The sequence below is a fragment of the Heterocephalus glaber genome, unplaced genomic scaffold (genome assembly GCF_053883595.1).
Source record: "Heterocephalus glaber isolate CG9 unplaced genomic scaffold, H.glaber_assembly_v1.0 deba00001451, whole genome shotgun sequence".
NCBI lineage: Eukaryota > Metazoa > Chordata > Mammalia > Rodentia > Bathyergidae > Heterocephalus > Heterocephalus glaber.
In genome coordinates, this window is record NW_028258301.1 from 2296971 (window position 1) to 2314848 (window position 17878).

Here is a 17878-nt window from a genome sequence, read left to right on the forward strand (position 1 = left end):
AGATATAGAAGACAAGATTGCAATTAGTGACCAGGAAAAGAAAAATTGCTTCAAAATTATAAGGGAACATGAGAAATCAATCCAGCAGCTGCTAGATGATGCAAAGAAGAATAACATAAGACTGATTGGAGTCAATGAATAAACAGGAGAGAGTGCAGATGACATACAAAAAACTCTTCACAGAAATAATGGCAGAAAACTTCCCAAGCAGGGGAAAAGAGCTTGACATATGGATAAGTGAGGCATATAGGACTCCAACTAGCCTTGATCGAAAAAAAATCTACACATAGGCATACAATTGTTAAGATTCCAGAAACTCAACAGATGAACAAAGTTTTACAAGCAGTTAGAGAAAAGAAACAAATCACATACAAAGGAAAGCCCATCAGAATCACAGCAGACTTCTCAACACAAACCATCAAGGCATGAAGAGCTTGGAGTGATGGATTTCAAGCCGTAAAAGAAAACAGCCTCCAACCCAGATTGATGTTCCCTGCAAAACTATCTTTCAAAATTGATGGAGAAATAAGATTTTTTCACGACTAAGAGCACCTTAGGAACTTCGTGAATGCCAAACCAGCACTCCAAAGAATTTTACACAATATCCTAGGAATAGACATTGAGGATCACAACCCCAGGAAGTAAAGCAGAATGAACCCATCTGGCATGACAAGAAATTAAATGTAAAGGGGGAGACCCCAACAAAAAGAAAAAGTCATGGTAATGACAAGTCAATACATTTCAGTTATAACCATCAGTGTTAATGGTCTCAATTCACCAAGCAAAAGAAATAGACTGGCAGAATGGGTCAAGAAGCAAAATCCAACAATATGCTACATACCAGAAACACACTTAATTCACAAGGAAACTCATAGACTGAAAGTTAAAGTGTGGAAAACAATACCCCATGTGACAGGAACCTGAAAAAAAGCAGGAGTAGCTATCCTTTTTGCAGATGAAGTAGATTTCAAACCAACACTGATTAAGAGAGATGAAGAAGGACACTACATCCTTGTAAAGGGAACAATCCAAGAGGAAGAGATGACAGTCATAAATATCTATGCACCAAACACTAGTGCGCCCAACTATATAAAACAAATACTGATGGACATGAAAAGTCATATATGCACTAATACAATTGTAGTGGGGGACCTCAACACCCCACTGTCACAAATAGATAGATCAACTAGACAAAAAATAAGTAATGAAATACTAGAACTCAATTGAACTCTTGAACAAATGAACTTAACAGATGTTTACAGAGTCTTCCACCCCACAAAATCAGAATACACATTCTTCTCAGCTGCACATGGGTCATTCTCCAAAATAGACCACATACTCACACATAGAACATGTTTAAGTAAGTGCAAAGGAATTGAAGTTGTCCTCTGTATGTTATCAGACCATAGCGCGATGAAATTGGAGATCCATAGCAAAAGAAACTCAAAAAATGTCATAAACACATGGAAATTGAACAACACACTTCTGAATAACCAATGGGTCACAGAGGAAATTAAAGAAGAAATCAGACAGTTCCTTCAATTAAATGACAGTGACAGTACAACATATCAGAATCTATGGGACAGAATGAAAGCAGTCTTACGAGGGAAATTCATAGCACTGAATACGCATATTAGGAAAACAGAATGAGCCCAATTAAACAACCTGATGCTGAACCTCAAGCTTTTAGAAAAAGAAGAACAGGACAACCCCAGAGCTCATACAAGGGAAGAAATTATAAAGATCAGAGGAGAAATCAATGCAATGGAGACGAAGAGAACAATACAAAAAATCAATGAAGCCAAGAGTTGGTTCTTTGAAAGTATCAACAAAATTGACAAACCCTTAGCCAATGTTATCAGAAAAATGAAAGAAAAGGCCCAAATCCATGCAATTAGGAATGAAAAGGCTGAAATTACAACAGACCCAGCAGAAATTCAGAGGATCATCAATACCTACTTCCAGAACCTATACGCCAATAAGATGGACAACACAGAGGAAATGGACAGATTCCTAGATACATGTGAATTACCAAAGTTGAATGAAGAAGACCTAAAAATTCTGAACAACCCAATCAATGAAATGGAAAACATAATTAAAAATTTATCAACTAAGAAAAGCCTGGGCCCTGATGGCTTCACTGCTGAGTTCTACAGGACATTTAGAGAAGAACTGCTGCCACTACTGTTTAAAGTCTTCAACAAAATTGAAAGGGAAGCAATACTCCCAAATTCATTCCTGGAAGCAAGCATCACCTTGATCCCCAAAGCAGAGAAAGACCCAACTAAAAAAGAGAACTATAGGCCAATCTCACTAATGAACATAGATGCAAAAATCCTTAATAAGATACTGGCAAACAGAATGCAGAAGATCATCAAGAAGATCATACACCCTGATCAAGTGGGATTCATCCCAGGGATGCAGGGATGGTTCAGTATACGCAAATCAATGAATGTAATACACTATATCAATGGAGCCAAGGAGAAAAACCATATGTTTATCTCCATAGACGCAGAAAAAGCATTTGACAAAATCCAACATGCATTTATGATAAAAACCCTACAAAAAATTGGAATAGATGATCTCTACCTCAAACAGATAGAAGCCATCTATGAAAAACCAACAGCCAATATCATACTAAATGGTCAAAACCTGAAATCCTTCACACTCAAATCAGGAACAAGACAAGGATGTTCACTATCACCACTCTTGTTCAATATACTTCTGGAAACATTAGCCACAGCAATTAGACAAGAGAAAGAAATAAAAGGAATAAAGATAGGAAATGAAGTCAAATTGTCATTATTTGCAGACGACATGATACTATATAGAAGACCCCAAGAACTCTACCAAAAGTCTTCTAGACTTAATAACCAAATTCAGTCAAGTAGCTGGTTACAAGGTCCACACACAAAAATCAATAGCTTTCCTCTACACGAATGACAGACTCACTGAGAGAAATAGGGCAAATAATTCCTTTCACAAAAGCATCCAAAAAACTGAAATACCTAGGAATCATCCTAACGAAAGAAATCAAAGACCTCTTCTCTGAAAACTATGGCACTCTGAAAAGAGAGATTGAAGATGATATCAGAAAATGGACAGACATCCCCTGGTCCTGCGTAGGAAGGATTAATATAGTGAAAATGGCCATACTTCCAAAACTGCTATATAGATTTAATGCAATTCCAATTGAGATCCCAGCAGCATACTTCATAGACCTCGAGAAAACAATCCAAAAATTCATTTGGAGCAAGAAGGAACCCAGAATAGCAAAAGCAATTCTAGGTAACAGAGACATGGCAGGGGGTATCAGAACCCCCAACCTGCAACTGTACTACAAAGCTACTGTGATAAAAACAGCATGGTACTGGCAAAGAAACAGACTTGAGGACCAGTGGAACAGATTAGAAGATGCAGAAACAACTCCAGACACACTCAGCCATCTCATCTTAGATAAAGGAGCCAAACACCCTCCCTGGAGGAAAGATAGCCTCTTTAATAAATGGTGCTGGAAAAATTGGGCTTCAACTTGCCAAATATTAAAACTAGACCTATATCTCTTGCCATGCACTAAACTAAAATCAAAATGGATTAAAGATCTAAATATTAAAATAGAAACTCTGAACCAGTTGGAACAGAGGTTAGGTAGAGCCCTTGAAGACATAGGTGTAGGAAAAGATTTTATGAACAAAACCTCAGTTGCTCGTGAACTAGCACAAACAATCAACAAATGGGATCTCTTCTTATTAAAAAGCTTCTGCACAGCAAGAGAAACCACCAGCAGTGTGAAGAGACAATCCACAATGTGGGAAAACATCTTCACCTGCTCTTCCTCAGACAAAGGTCTACTATCTCGAATCTATAAAGAACTTAAAAAGATCAGACCTCCCAAATTTAAAGACCCAGTCGAAAAATGAGCATCTGAAATGAACAGACATTTCTCAGACAAAGAAGTAGAAATAGCAAATAAATACATGAAAAAATGTTCAACATCACTAGTCATTCGAGAGATGCAAATGAAAACTACGCTGAGATTCCACTTCATTCCAGAAAGAATGGCTGCTATCAAGAAATCAACCAATAATAAATGCTGGCGGGGCTGTGGGGAAAGAGGAACCCTGCTCCACTGCTGGTGGGAGTGTAGACTGGTGCAAGCACTGTGGAAATCAGTATGGAGATACCTCAAAGAACTAGGACTGGAAGTCCCATTTGACCCCGCTATTCCACTGCTGGGGATCTTCCCCAAAGAATTAAAAGAATCATACCACAGTGATATATGTGCACCCGTGTTCATAGCAGCGCAGTTTGTAATAGCTAAAACTTGGAAGCAGCCCAAATGCCCATCAACTGGAGACTGGACAAAGAAAATGTGGTTTTTAAAAATAAAATGGAGTACTACTCAGCCATCAAAAATGAGAAATTAGAGACATTTATAGCTAAGTGGATGCACATTGAGGCAATACTCTTAAGTGAAATAAATAGGACACACATGTATAAATATCGAATAGTTTCTCTAGTGTGAGAAACTGAAAGTGTAAATAAGGACTAAAATGTATAATAGGTATTGTGAAATCGGAAGAAAAGGGTCAAAGGGAAAGGAAGTGGGAGGGGTAGGGGAAAGGATAGAAGGGAATGGGATTAATATGAGAAAATGGAAAAATAGGAAGAAAATCTTTGTAAATAGGGAGGACTGGAGGGGTTGAAGGGAGGGCTGGGCAAGGGTGAAAAATAAGAACCAAGAGAGACTATGTAAAGGTACAAATTTCCAATGATGAATGTCATTATATTGTATACCTAAAATGTACCAATGATTAGAATGAATAATCGATAATGCAAAATAGGAATAAAAGGTCCAAAGGGGTAGGGGTAGGGGTAGTGGGAGTGGCAGGGGAAAGGAAAGAAGGGAAAGGAAAAATGATGAGAAATGGAAAAAATGGGAATAAAGTCTTTGTAAATAGGGAAGGGTGGAGGGGGTGAAGGGAGGGCTAGAAATGGGGAAAAAATAAGAACCAAGATGCATTATGTAAAGGTACAATTCCCAATGAGAAACGTTACTGTGTTGTATACCTACAATGTATCAATCAAAGAATTTAATAAAGTGCAAAAAAATGAAAAAATAAAATATAAATCAAAGAAAGATAATTAGAAAATATTCAAGGATTAAAGTCAAATAAAATTGGAAAATACTATGAACTGAAAAAAAAAAAGAGTTTGCAGAGTATTGCAGTGTTTAGGTAGTAGTGATTCTTAGGAACCCACTAGTAGTATCAGGTATAAAATATTTCACACACCTTTTCTTTAATAGAGAAAATGGGAAAGGAGCAATAGAAATGAATTAACTCTAAAGTTTTATATGTTTGAGGTGAAAATAATTATTAAATCTTTTCACACTTTTACTCAGTCAATATTTCTAATGCTCAGTACAAACAGAATTTTCAATTTTTGATTCAGTTCTTTGTTTATGCTTATAAATCATACTTATGTGTGGGTTCCTTTGATAAATGGAAATGTTTGAGTATTTCAGTGAGTTATTACCTACAATTTCAGGTTAGTGAGATATTTATAAGTTTAGATACAAGTTAGTGATGTGCTATATTATTAATTAGCAAACTATATAAAGCCTGGAAATAATATTTTAGGCGTTATGGGTCATACAGTCTCTGCTACAGCTACTCAGTTCTACTCTGGAAGAGCAGAAACAACTATACAAAATATGTGAAAGTCCAAGCATAGCTATGTTTCAGTATGACTTTGTTTATGGACACAGGAATTTGAATTTTATGTAATTTTACATTATGAAATATTCTTTCGGATCCCCCCAACCGTTTAAAAATGTAATAACCATTCTTAACTCACAGACCATGTAAAAATAAGCAGCAGGCTAGGTTTGTCCCATGGTCCATAGTTTGCTAACCCTTGGTGCTGTATGGTTGGTGTTGTTTTATTTTGTTTTTATAGTGCTGGGGATCAAATCCAAGGCTTTGTGAGTGCTAGACAAATTCTGTGTCACTGAGCTATCCCCAAGTTCCAGGCTATTCTAATTCATATGTCCATTAAAAGAGAAAAATACTAGCCAGGCATGGTGCCACATGCCTGCAATCCCAGCGCTTGGGAGGCTGAGGCAAGAGGATCACCAGGAATTTAAGGCCAGTTAGTGAGTTCAAGGGCAGTCTGAATAAGATACATAGCAAGACTCTTATCTCTGAGAGAAAGAGAGAGGAATGAAATAATTCCTCTAAATAATAAATGAAATAATTTACAAAGCTATTTTATTTATTCATTCATAGAAACCTATGGGTATAAAACAGACTTGCATGGCATTTTCAGTCATTTGTGAAGAGAAAACCAGTCTTCTTTTTCTTCGTTTGTTTTTTGAGATGGACTCTTGCTCTGTTGCTCAGGTTAGCCTCTGACTTGTTGATCCTTCTGCTCCCTACCTCAGCCTCCCAAGTACCTTTTCTTACAGGAACATGCCACTGTGCATGTGCTATCATTTTGAATATGTTCTCTAAGCAGTGTATTCTAATATTTGGACGTAGTGTTTGTTACAAATAATTCTTTCAGTTACCTACTTCTATGTACTCTTCCCTAGATGATTTTTCCTATTCCTATATCATTAATATTCTGATTGCTTCCAAATTTACATTTCCAGCTCATACTTCTCTTAATTCACATATCCAAATTAGTAATTAACTTTTGTATTTTCATATCTTATTGTCATCACAAACTTGACATGCTTTAAATGGAACTGTTGGTTTTTCTTCCTCTGCTATTTTTCTGCCAATCTTCCCCAATAATTAGTAGTATTTAATAGTTATTACTCACTCAAAAAATGATGTCATTGTCTTATTTCTTATTATACCTAATTCTTTGATAAGTCCTATAGATTCTGTCTCCAAAACATATCTCAATATACTACTTCTCAGTGTTTTTATTGTAATTGCCTATTTTAGGCCATTGATCCGTCTTGCCTAGATCAATGTGATGACTTCATTATTGTTTTCTCAGCTTCATGGATTTTTCCAGTGCATGCTCCATACACCATCTAGAACAATCTTTGAAAAACATAAATTGAATTATATTGCTCTGTTGTTAAAACATGATTTTAATTACATTTTAAATAAAATTCATACTACTCACTGTAGTTTAAAAGGTATATTATTTACTCATTTTTTACCTCCACAACTTCACTGTAAATCTTTTTTATCTTTATCTTTCATGCTGTATCTTGTTTAAAAATCTTTTAGTAGGCTCAAACTCTTTACATCTCTAATCCAACAGATGCTATTCAACTGTACAGACAGAATACATTACCTCCAATCTTCACTTGGGTAGCTCTTTTTCATCCTTTAAGTCTCTGCTTAATGGTAACTTTTTTTAGCAGGCCTTTGTACCTAATTTGGCTTCCATCCCAGGATTCTGCATCATAACACCATTAGTAGAGGGACCAAGTCTATTTCTTTGATCATTGTATATCCAGTGTCTTGCAAAATAGGCATCAGGTAAATGTTTATGGGATGAATATATGAATAAGTGAACTAAATCAAGTGTCTGTTTTATTGAATCTTGTCACTGAGGTTTAGTGGGGTAGATTTAATTTAAAATCTTCGGATAATAGTATGACAGAAAGACAATAATGACCTGAACAAATACTAAGACTGAGTAAGCATTTATTTATAATCTACAAAGTAAAATAAAGAAAAAATAGCTTGCCTATATGTATGTGTATATGTTTTGTTTGTATCTAACTCTATAGAGATAATTCATCACCTTCAAAAGGACATTGAGCATTTCACAAAATTCCAGGAATTAAGCGTCTCTTGGTAAATGGTGAATTATGGGTAATTTCCTGATACCATGTGTTTTTTCAAACCATGGATTACAACCCCTTATTAAATTATGAAGTTAACTGAATCTGCTTATAGCCAGCATTTTTTTAAAAAGGAGAAAAAATATAATAGAATAAAAAATATCAGTGTACTGTAAGTTTTAATGGAATTTCTTTTTATTTAACATGTAAGTAACATATGAGTTCCAAGTTAAGACTTAGTGCCCTTGAAGTAAGACTGTATACTTGATAGGATGGGCCCTTACATAGAGGAGTCGAGTAGTAAGTTCCTCATGTTCTCTGCTTGGGTAAGATCACCCTTCTCTACGAGTTCTTGCCACCTCTGCAGGGTTAAGAAGAATTTTAAACATCCATTCCTTCCTTTCTAACGCCTTTAGTCTTCCATTATTATTTGTTTTGATTCAACCAGAACTAATTTCATTGCACCTTTTCTCCATATTTGTGCCAATCAGAGCAAGTAGTTTAAGATTTCCAGGTTGCTTCTCACTTAGTCATTATAGTCTCTGCACATCCCATTCCTGTCTTTATACTTGTTCCTCTACAATGCCTTAAATCTTTTTTCTGTGCCCTATTGAAGTAATTCATCATTACCAAAATTTCTTCTGTCATCAAACTTTTGCTTTTACTATCTTCTCCCGAATGAAATCAGTCTTCCTAAGTTCATTGTTTCTCTGTACCCTTCTTAGTGTTAGTTTATTTCCTAGCAGCCCTTATGTCACTGGAATAGGTGGCAAGATATATGTCCTCACTGTTCCTCATTTCTAGACCTCTATTTATCCTTCCTTTCTAAAATTCCTTCAGCTTTGAATTTGATGTGAAAAGATTATATCACCTACTTATTGACGTTATTGTCCCTCATTTCCTAAAGACTTATAGTTCCTGGTTTGCAATTGATCTCTCTCTTAATAATTTTAATATCTTTTTAAGTGATTCTTCCAGTACCTTGGTTTGTTAGTTATGTCAATAACTCCCTTACAAAGATCAGATCTGTAGTCTTATCATTTATTAATAATGACAACTGTCATCTCAATTGAAGTTCCTTATTCTTTTTTTTTTTGTTTAACCTCTCATCCTTTAGTATTCTAACTCTAAAAGTTCTTGGGCCCAACCTATCCTCCAATTTATTATTTCTGCCTTCTTTTCATGATCATTATTACCTTTATCATGTCCTCCTTTCCTTCAGCAGGTTAAATTTTATGGCCTGTTATTATATTGTGTATAGCTTCAACTTCCTTATCTGGATTAAACCCAACTCTCTGTCTAGTCTGTGCCTTACAGCAATATGTGGCAAGACAAACAAAATCATGCCAATTGGTATATCTTTAAATTTATGACCATGATCTTTAGAGAACCGCTTATTGTTACTAGGCAGTCATAGTATATCTTTCTGGTTTATCTATACTCTCCTAAATAATTATTCTCTCCTCAGACTTTCAAAACCCCTCTTTTTCATTCTCTAGCTGAGGAACTTTGTTCTTTCCTGTTTGGTTTCACTGACAGAAGTAATCACAAAAGTATTTCCACAAACTCCCCAGTCTCTCTTTGTTACTTACTTGCATCTTACCCACATACTCCTTTTTCTTGTGTTATTCAGGCTCCTAAGATCAAATATCCACCTTTGCTTTAGATTACATTCTGCATTCCCTCTCCCTATTCAGGGACTTCACACTAACTCTTCCCTATCCTGTATCATCAGTAATTACTTTAGGAGATTATTATCATTTAAACACAACGCTGTTTCTTTCATTTGAGGGAAGAATTTTTTTTGTACCGAAAATCAAACTCAGAACCTTGCATTTGCAAGGCAGGCATGGTGCCACATGTTACTCTTATCCAGAGTTAGAGTCAAAACCATTAATGCCTCAGTACATTTTCTTTCAGCACCATAACTGCTACTTTTGAGACCCATCTCCTACCAGTACTTACTTGGGTCTATTTACATGGGATTCCTTCTTGTTCCTAAATGTTTTATACAGACTATTTCCCTTTGCCTAAAATAATCTTTGCCTCTATTATCATGCTTTTTTTCCTTCCTACCCTTCAAGTCCTTCCTCAAATGTCATGTTCTTTAAGTGAGACCTACCCTGATCACTCAATTTAAAGTTGCAAAGCTCCCCTACCTTGTATTCTTTATCCATCTTCCTTGCTTCCTCTTAAAAAGGAAGAAAAAAAACCCCTCCTAATATTCAACCACATAGGTTACTTACTTTATTTATTCTTACTAAAATGTAAGCTTCAAGCTGGGCATTATGGTGGACAGCATTGGGGAAGCTGAATCAGGAGGATACTGCAAGTTTGAGAGTAGCCTGAACTACACAGGGAGATCCTATCTCAAAAAAACCAAAAAATAAATACCTATTGAAGGTGAGTGTGGTAGCACATGATTATAATCCCAGTACTCTGTGCAGCTGAGGTGAAAGGATCTCATGTTCAATCCTAGTCTGGATGATTTAGGGAGACCCTAAACCCCACTCCTCCCCGCCAAAAAATAAAAAAGTCTGTGGCTGTAGTTCAGTTTGAGGCCCTAGGTTCAGTCCCCAGTACTACAATAAATAAATAAATAGATAGATAGATAGATAGATAGATAGATAGATACAGTTGAATGAGTATATTTCCTAACTTATAATGTAAAGATTTAAACTCTATTTTCTAATATGTATTGCTGTCTGAAAATTTGGGAAATATTTACCATCAGATTGGGAGTTTGGAATGTTTGAGTTTTGTGGCAAAGAAATTAAAGATGTTTAGTTATTTATTTTTTTTTCTGTTAAGTTTATTGATACATTTTAGGTATACAATGCAGTTACATTCATCATTGGGAACTTGTACCTTTACATGATGTATCTTGGTTCTTATTTTTTTCCCCATTCCCCTGCCTTCCCTTCAACCCCTCTACCCCTCCCTATTTACAGAGACTTTGTTTCCATTTTTTCCTCAAAAAAGATATGTAGAGTAAAAGTAAAGCTTCTTGGAAGCCTTATCCAAGTTATGTAACCTCTTGGGCTATGGTAGCTCCTCATCGTAATTGGCTAGCAGTGGTTTCTGTGATCTTTTCTAACTCTAATCATATCTAAAAACTTGCATTGCTAAATTTTACCATAATATTCTGGAATGAAGCACCTGTTACAAGGATATACTTCTTCTGTAAAGAAATTAATTATTCCCAGTTGTGTTGTCTACTTGTATCTCTTCTTGAACTAAATAATATTTTAGTATTCAGACTTGTACTAATTTATTATATATAATATATTATATATTATATATTTATTATTATATATTTATATTTATAATTATATTTATTATTTATAATTAAATATATAATATATTATATATATCCACCCAAGGTTATTTGTTTGTTTGTTTGTTTGTACCGGGGATTGAACTCCGGTCTTTGTGCTTACGCAGCAAGCGGCGAAACTACTGTGTTAAATCTCCGGGCCTATCCAGGGTTATTTGGATTCAGCAATTCTTCTGCATTGCCCCAGTTAGGAAATTACCAAAAAATGAAAAACTACAAATCAAATTACAAATTTGCCAATTTTTCAAAAACTATAAAAAATTAATGTTTTGTTTTTCTTTTTCAGACGGTCTTAAAATCGCTACATTTGCCAAAAAACAACAGTCTTTATGTCCTTACACCAGATTTGCCACCACCTTCATCATCTAGTCATGCTGGGTAAGGTGTTTGTGTTTTCTGGGAATCTGAATTGAAAAGTCTGTTGCTTTAAACTGTGCATAAACATCAAAATAAACCAGGTAAAAATCTCATGGAAGGTTTAACTTACCAGCAACTATTAAGTATATCAGTTTTCAAACTATTGGGTCTGAACAATTAGTTGTTTTAGTGGTGGAATCTTCTTATCCAAAGACAATCTGTAGCAAAAGACTAGTACTATATTAAAAATACTAAAAATGGCTCTTTGATTGGAGGGGAAGGATTAGAGTTAGAGGGAAGATAAAGAATAATTGGAACCCCAACTTGTCATTGCTAAAGAAGGCATACTCTGGGGACGCTTTCCCAGTTCTGTGGAATAACACTAATGTAAAGTTTTTATAAAGCTTTTCTCTTGGTTTGGGGTGTGGCTTGGTAGTAGAGGGCTTGCCCCGCTGTACGAAGCCCGAGTTCAATCCCTAGCACTAGGGAGGAAAAAGATTTTCTCTATTTGGAATAAAGGTGCTCATTGTTTGTTTCAGTTTTCATAATGGGAGTCAGTGTATTTATAGAATAATCAACTGATTGTATTTTATTTTGTGGTGCTAGATATTGAACCCAGAGAACACTGAGCTATACCTTCAAACCTTTTTAAAAATTTCATTTTATGTTTGATACAGAGTCTCTACATTGCCCATGCTGGCCTCAAGCTTGCAATCCTCCTTCCCCAACCTTCTGAATAGCTTGGTTTACAGGTGTACAGTACTGTGCCTGGCTGACTTTAATATTTAATTGTACTTTAAATTTATTATTACTACATTGAGGCTGTACTGTTAAGTGAAATAAATAGGACACACATGTAAATACCGAAAAGTTTCTCTGGTGTGAAAAACTAAAAGTGTAAATAAGGATCAAAATGTATAATTGATATTGTGGAATAGGAGGAAAAGGTCTAATGGAATAGGGGAAATGGGAGGGGTAGGGGAAAAGAAAGAAGGGAAAAGAAAACATATGAGAAAAGGAAAAAAATGGAAACAAATTATTTGTAAATAGGGAAGGGTGGAGGGGGTGAAGGGAGGGCCAGGAATGAGGAAAAAATAAGAACCAAGATACATCATGTAAAAGTACAAGATCCCAATGATGAATGTAACTATATTGTATACCTAAAATGTACCAATAAATAAACTTAATAAAAAAATTTATTATTGCTGTAAGCAATGCGATCTATAGTAACTGATTATGCTTCTTTTTGTACAGTATAATCACAGAATTATGTGTATGTTGATTTTAGATTTTCAGTTTTTATACACATTTTTCTCTTCTTAGTACAATTTGGTGTTTTTGTTTTGTTTTTAAGCAGAGATATTTGTATCCCAAAACTTTGCTCTCTAAACTTTGTTCCTAATCCCTTCCCCCAAATACCTATCAAAATACTTTCATTTTTTGTAGGTAACAGGAAAAAAAAGTGGGGTTTTTTTTGCATATGTCTTTACCATAGTAGAAATTACTAAACTAGAATATTAAATCTAACATAATTGTATTTGATAGTCTGTTAGTAGTTCGTTTTTTGTGTTGCTCTTTATCTTCTATATTTACGTGATATGTTAATGGGACCTGGAATCTGCATACTATTTCAAAATTACAAGCTACAAATGGGTGGACCTTGTGTTTATAGTAACATTGACTTAAATCTCAGGTGAGATTACATTCTGGGACAGTTATGGGTATGGTTCTGTATCTAGTCAGGTGGAATATTATTTTGTAATTTAGTTAACAAAGTATAATCACTGTTGTATAATATGTAATCCACATAATTAAAAGCAGACAGGAGAAATTACTGTGATCTAGTGCTTTCTAGTAGCATGATTAAGTGGATTTATCAAAATGTCTTCCTGGACCAATGAAAATGTTCTTCATTGCCATGTGGCTGACCTCTGTTTGCCAGTCACTCAGTCCCTAGACAAGTAGGGGCCTACAGCTTTATGAAATGGTTGTGTTGGTAGAGAATGAGAACTTAAAGAAAGATACTTGAAGAAAATTTCTAGTTGATTTTGTGGATTTTTACCAAGTTATAATAACACTGTTTCTTGTGTTTGAGCAGTAAGGAAAAAAAAAATTAAAAGTCAAACAGAAGAGCTAATGTGAGGAGGGGCCTGTGGAGATTCCTGGTATTGTAAAAGTCATATTAGTACACATTCTCTAAAAATCTAACTAAAATGTTAGGCTTTATTTCTTGTTGTTTTAACTACTGTATCTTTCTGTAAAAATAAAATACATTTTATAACACACATCTTCAATACTTATTTCATGGAATCAGTTCAATTGATTGATTGGTGCTGGGATTGAACTCAGGGCTTTGGGCATGGTAGGCCAGCACTCTACCACTAAACCATGTCCCCAGCCCTCATGGAAACAATTTTTTTTTTTTTTAACCCCCGCCCCTGGAAACAATTTTTTTAAAAGGCCATATAGAAACTTAAAAGCTGATGGTGATCATTATTTTTAAGTTATGATTTTCACTTTATTTGGTGTTTCATAAAAATAACTGTTGCCATCTTAAACTAAATAGTGGAGTACCAAAACAATTTGCTAGAGAGAGTTACATAGCATATCACATTACAAAAATAATTCACAAATAATCTTGTTCTCTATTAGACTCCATAATAAATCAAATTGGTTTGTTTTTACAGAATTTTGTTATAATTGGTGAATTCTTAGAAATTTTATTTGTAATTTGTTGCCTAATTTATAATCTCCAAAGAAGAAAATAAAATGTAATTCTGGTTCTTGGGAATTGTCATATGAATAGAACTTTTCTAAAATTGATAGAGAAAAGCAGGAAAGTTTATATACATATTATCTCCATCTCAGAACTGACATTTAACATAAACCAGTATATTTTATTTAGGTGGTCGTTTTGATATTTAACTAGCTTTATTGATCTTTAAAATGTTTTTCTCTGAAATGAGTTCAGTTAATGTTGGAAGATAAAGGGGAATTGGACAATAAACTGCCTGTTAATTACAGTGCTGAACACATCTGCTAGAGCCCACCATTCCAACTTCAGTGCAGTGGCAGACATTAGTTTGTTTTTTTATAAAGTATTGATGTTCTCTAAAGGATCTAAATAACATTAGCATTGTAGTGTCACCCCTAAACAATTTATTATGATGAAATTAGGAAAGTAATATGATTGTAATTCATCTCTCCCAATAAAATACATCAAACTATAATGAAAAAAATCCTGGATTCTAGTCAGAGCTTGGCTAGGGCCTTAGAATTTTTAATTTATAAAATGGGGAGCATCATTTCCATTTGAAGTAGTTATACAACCCTGTAAGTTATAGTACATTATATGTGAAAGCACAAATTACAAAGCACAATTAAAATGATTTATTTATGGTAATATAGTAATTCCTTGTATCTAAAATTAACTTGATTCTTGTAACATCTCTGCAAGGATAAAGATCTATTTTAATGGCTTTTTGTAGATAAGGAAAGTGAAGTGTTTAGACTAGTTGAGAAAATTGAAATGCTTAGTAAATTTATGTAGATTGATTGAGGTCAATAGTAAATGCTTCTGACTCAGAAGATTGTGCTGCATGTACTATAGCTTTCAGACAACTGCCAGAATACACAAAGCTGTGTCCCAAAGGCAAATTCTTTATTGGAGGGTGTCCTCTTAAATGAGATTTTATTATTAAAAATCTTGTAATTTATCATTATATAGTCTTTGAAGGGCATTTACGCATATTTCACTTATTTTAATTCTCAAGATTATTTATGAAATTTCATTGTAAATTCACTTATTTACAGTACATTATATAATTTAATAAGACATATAAAGTAACATACTCTTACTGACTGACCAGCCATCTTCTCAAGAATTACAGAGACAGAAAGCTATACCTCCAACTGTGTTCTTTAAAAAAAACTTGCTGGGCATGGTGGTGCATGCCTACAATCCCAGCATTTGGGAGGCAGAGGCAGGAGAATTGCCACAAGTTCAAGGCCAGCCTAAACTACATAGTGAGACCCTGTCTCAAAAAAAGCAATCCAAACTAAAACAAAACAAAAACTTAATTTTACTGCCACTAGGGGGTGCCTAGGAATTGAGTCTTCATTATTTACAATTTCTTTCTGGGGAAAAAAAAAGGTACAAGAGCATCAGAATAAATGTATGAATACCTAGAATTAGTTCAGAATGATTTTAAAGTAAATTATGCTCTTCAGAAAACAGAATTTAAAGCTTGTTAAGAATTTAAGAACTCTTTAATCATAATCTTTATAATACTTGAAAAGCATTTTAAACCTCTTTAAAAAATAAACCAGATTTCATTAATTAATTGAAAGGGTAAGGCTGCTGTGGCACAGCTATAAATTAAACTACAATTAATAGTAAAATTAGAAAGGGGAGAAACTTATAATTGTTTCATATTATTATAGGGAAGATTCAGTTTATCAGCGATTTTTTTGATAAACTGCTAGATAAACACAAACTCTGTCCTCAAGAAACTCATAATCTATTCATTAAGGATTTCATAATGAATTTGAAAATTCAGTCCTTTACAGAAAATTTCTTTGGATACCACTCATTCTTCACATTCCTTCTAAAACTCAGGGTGCTTTATCTAGTATTTTTTGTAAGTTTTCTTTTCTACACCTGCTCTAAATGTTGATGTTCTCGAGTTCTGTTCTCAGCAGTTCCTCTTATTGAACCTTCTTCCTGACATGTACTCTCAACCTTTCTATTTCTATGATATGTATAGATAATTTACAGTTGTCTTGTGAAGTTTTTCATTTGTGTCTTGTGTATAATCCAAAGTTGAATGTCTAGAACTACGATATCTTCCTAAGAAACTGCTTTTGCCTATAATTTTTTGTCTCAAATGAAAAACAGTGAAAAATACTAAGGTATATTCTAATTGGTGATAATTACCATAAAGGTCATTGGGTAGGGCATATAAGTAATTGATGATCTTGTTAAGGCCATTTTTGGTAGCATGATGAAAATGATAACTAGATTATAGTAGATTTTAAGGGATAAATGAGAAATACAGAAGTAATATTATTTTCAGAAAACTTGACTAGAAGGGAAACAATAATATTAAGAGATTAGAGACTAGCAGGGGAAAAATAGGTTAAGAGATTGGACAATTATTGGAAGTAAAAGGAGAAAGAGACAACAAATAGGAAAAATTTGAACACATGAAACTGGGGAAGAGGTGGCCAAAAGAGGGTATGGGAATGCTTTAGTGTGCTTGTTTAGGTTTTTATTTGAAGAATGCTGGAGATACTGATTAACTTTAGTCCATATTAAAAAAAAAAACTATTCAGAAATATTACAATGGAAGGGGGTAAATGATAAAAAGAAAACCTTTATAATTCTAGAAGAAAAAAAGAATGAGAAACTTAGTTAATACATCAATAGGTAGGAATAGAATAAAAAGAAGTACAGGAAAACAAAGAACATAGCAAACAAAGTATGATGGCAAAATAAATCTCCATAAAGAAAGCTATTAAGCTTTCCTATTAAAGTCAGAAGCTCTCAATTTGAATTTTAAAAAAATATTTTAAAGAAATGACAGAGAAATGAGAAAATAAAGGACAGAAAAATGATGCTCCAAATACCCCAGGCAAATATTAGCTAAAGGAAATTTTTAGAACTATTAATATCACATAAAAGTAAATGTGAGGCAAAGAGCATTGAGAGACAGTTATCCAAGATGTGACAGCAGTGGACTTACGTGTACAAGTCAGCAAAATTTGACAGAATTTTATGGAGAAATACAATAATCACAATCGTAGACCAAAGCTTTCAGAAACCAATGAATTAAGCCAGATTTTCTTCATTTTTATGGCAAGATTACAGCAAATATGGTATCTCTTGTTTATAGTTGTCCTTTTTACAAATAATAATTGAGTCTCACTGTTGGACTGACCTATTTGTACTGGGTTTTAGTTTCAGTTAATATTTTAATTGTTTAATATGAGGGTATTGTTGAGCTCTGATCTTCTGGTCAGCATGTGGGCTTCTTGTATGGCTTCTGGGTTGTGAAGCTGCTCTTAACTGTAGCTTTGAATTACTTGCTATTTCTGCAAGTTAGAGTAAATTCAGGTTGCTAATTGAGACTCTTACGATATTTGAGTAAATTATTGCTGTTAAAATACAGTAGATTCTCGATTTACAGCCAGCCTGACATACAAACAACTTGGGTTATGACTGGAATTTTAGTTTTAACTTATGACCAAAGTCTTGAGTTATGACCCAAATGCCAGCTGCTTGTGCTTCCAAATGGTCTCAGATACAGATTTAACCCCTAAAGATTTTTGTTTTGTTTTGTTTTTTTTGGTACCAGGAATCGAACTCGGGT

At 34.2% G+C, this 17878-nt stretch overlaps 1 protein-coding gene across 6 annotated transcripts in view; it reads left to right on the forward strand.

The window, feature by feature from the left end:
* Faf1 (Fas associated factor 1) overlaps positions 1-17878 on the forward strand; it is a 481980-nt gene that overhangs the window by 188468 nt on the left and 275634 nt on the right. For all 6 annotated transcript variants that reach the window (XM_004869274.3, XM_087214744.1, XM_021247907.2 and 3 more), the window contains one exon: positions 11437-11528. In XM_004869274.3, coding sequence (XP_004869331.1) covers positions 11437-11528 — 92 coding nt within the window. The remainder of the gene's footprint in view (positions 1-11436; positions 11529-17878) is intronic.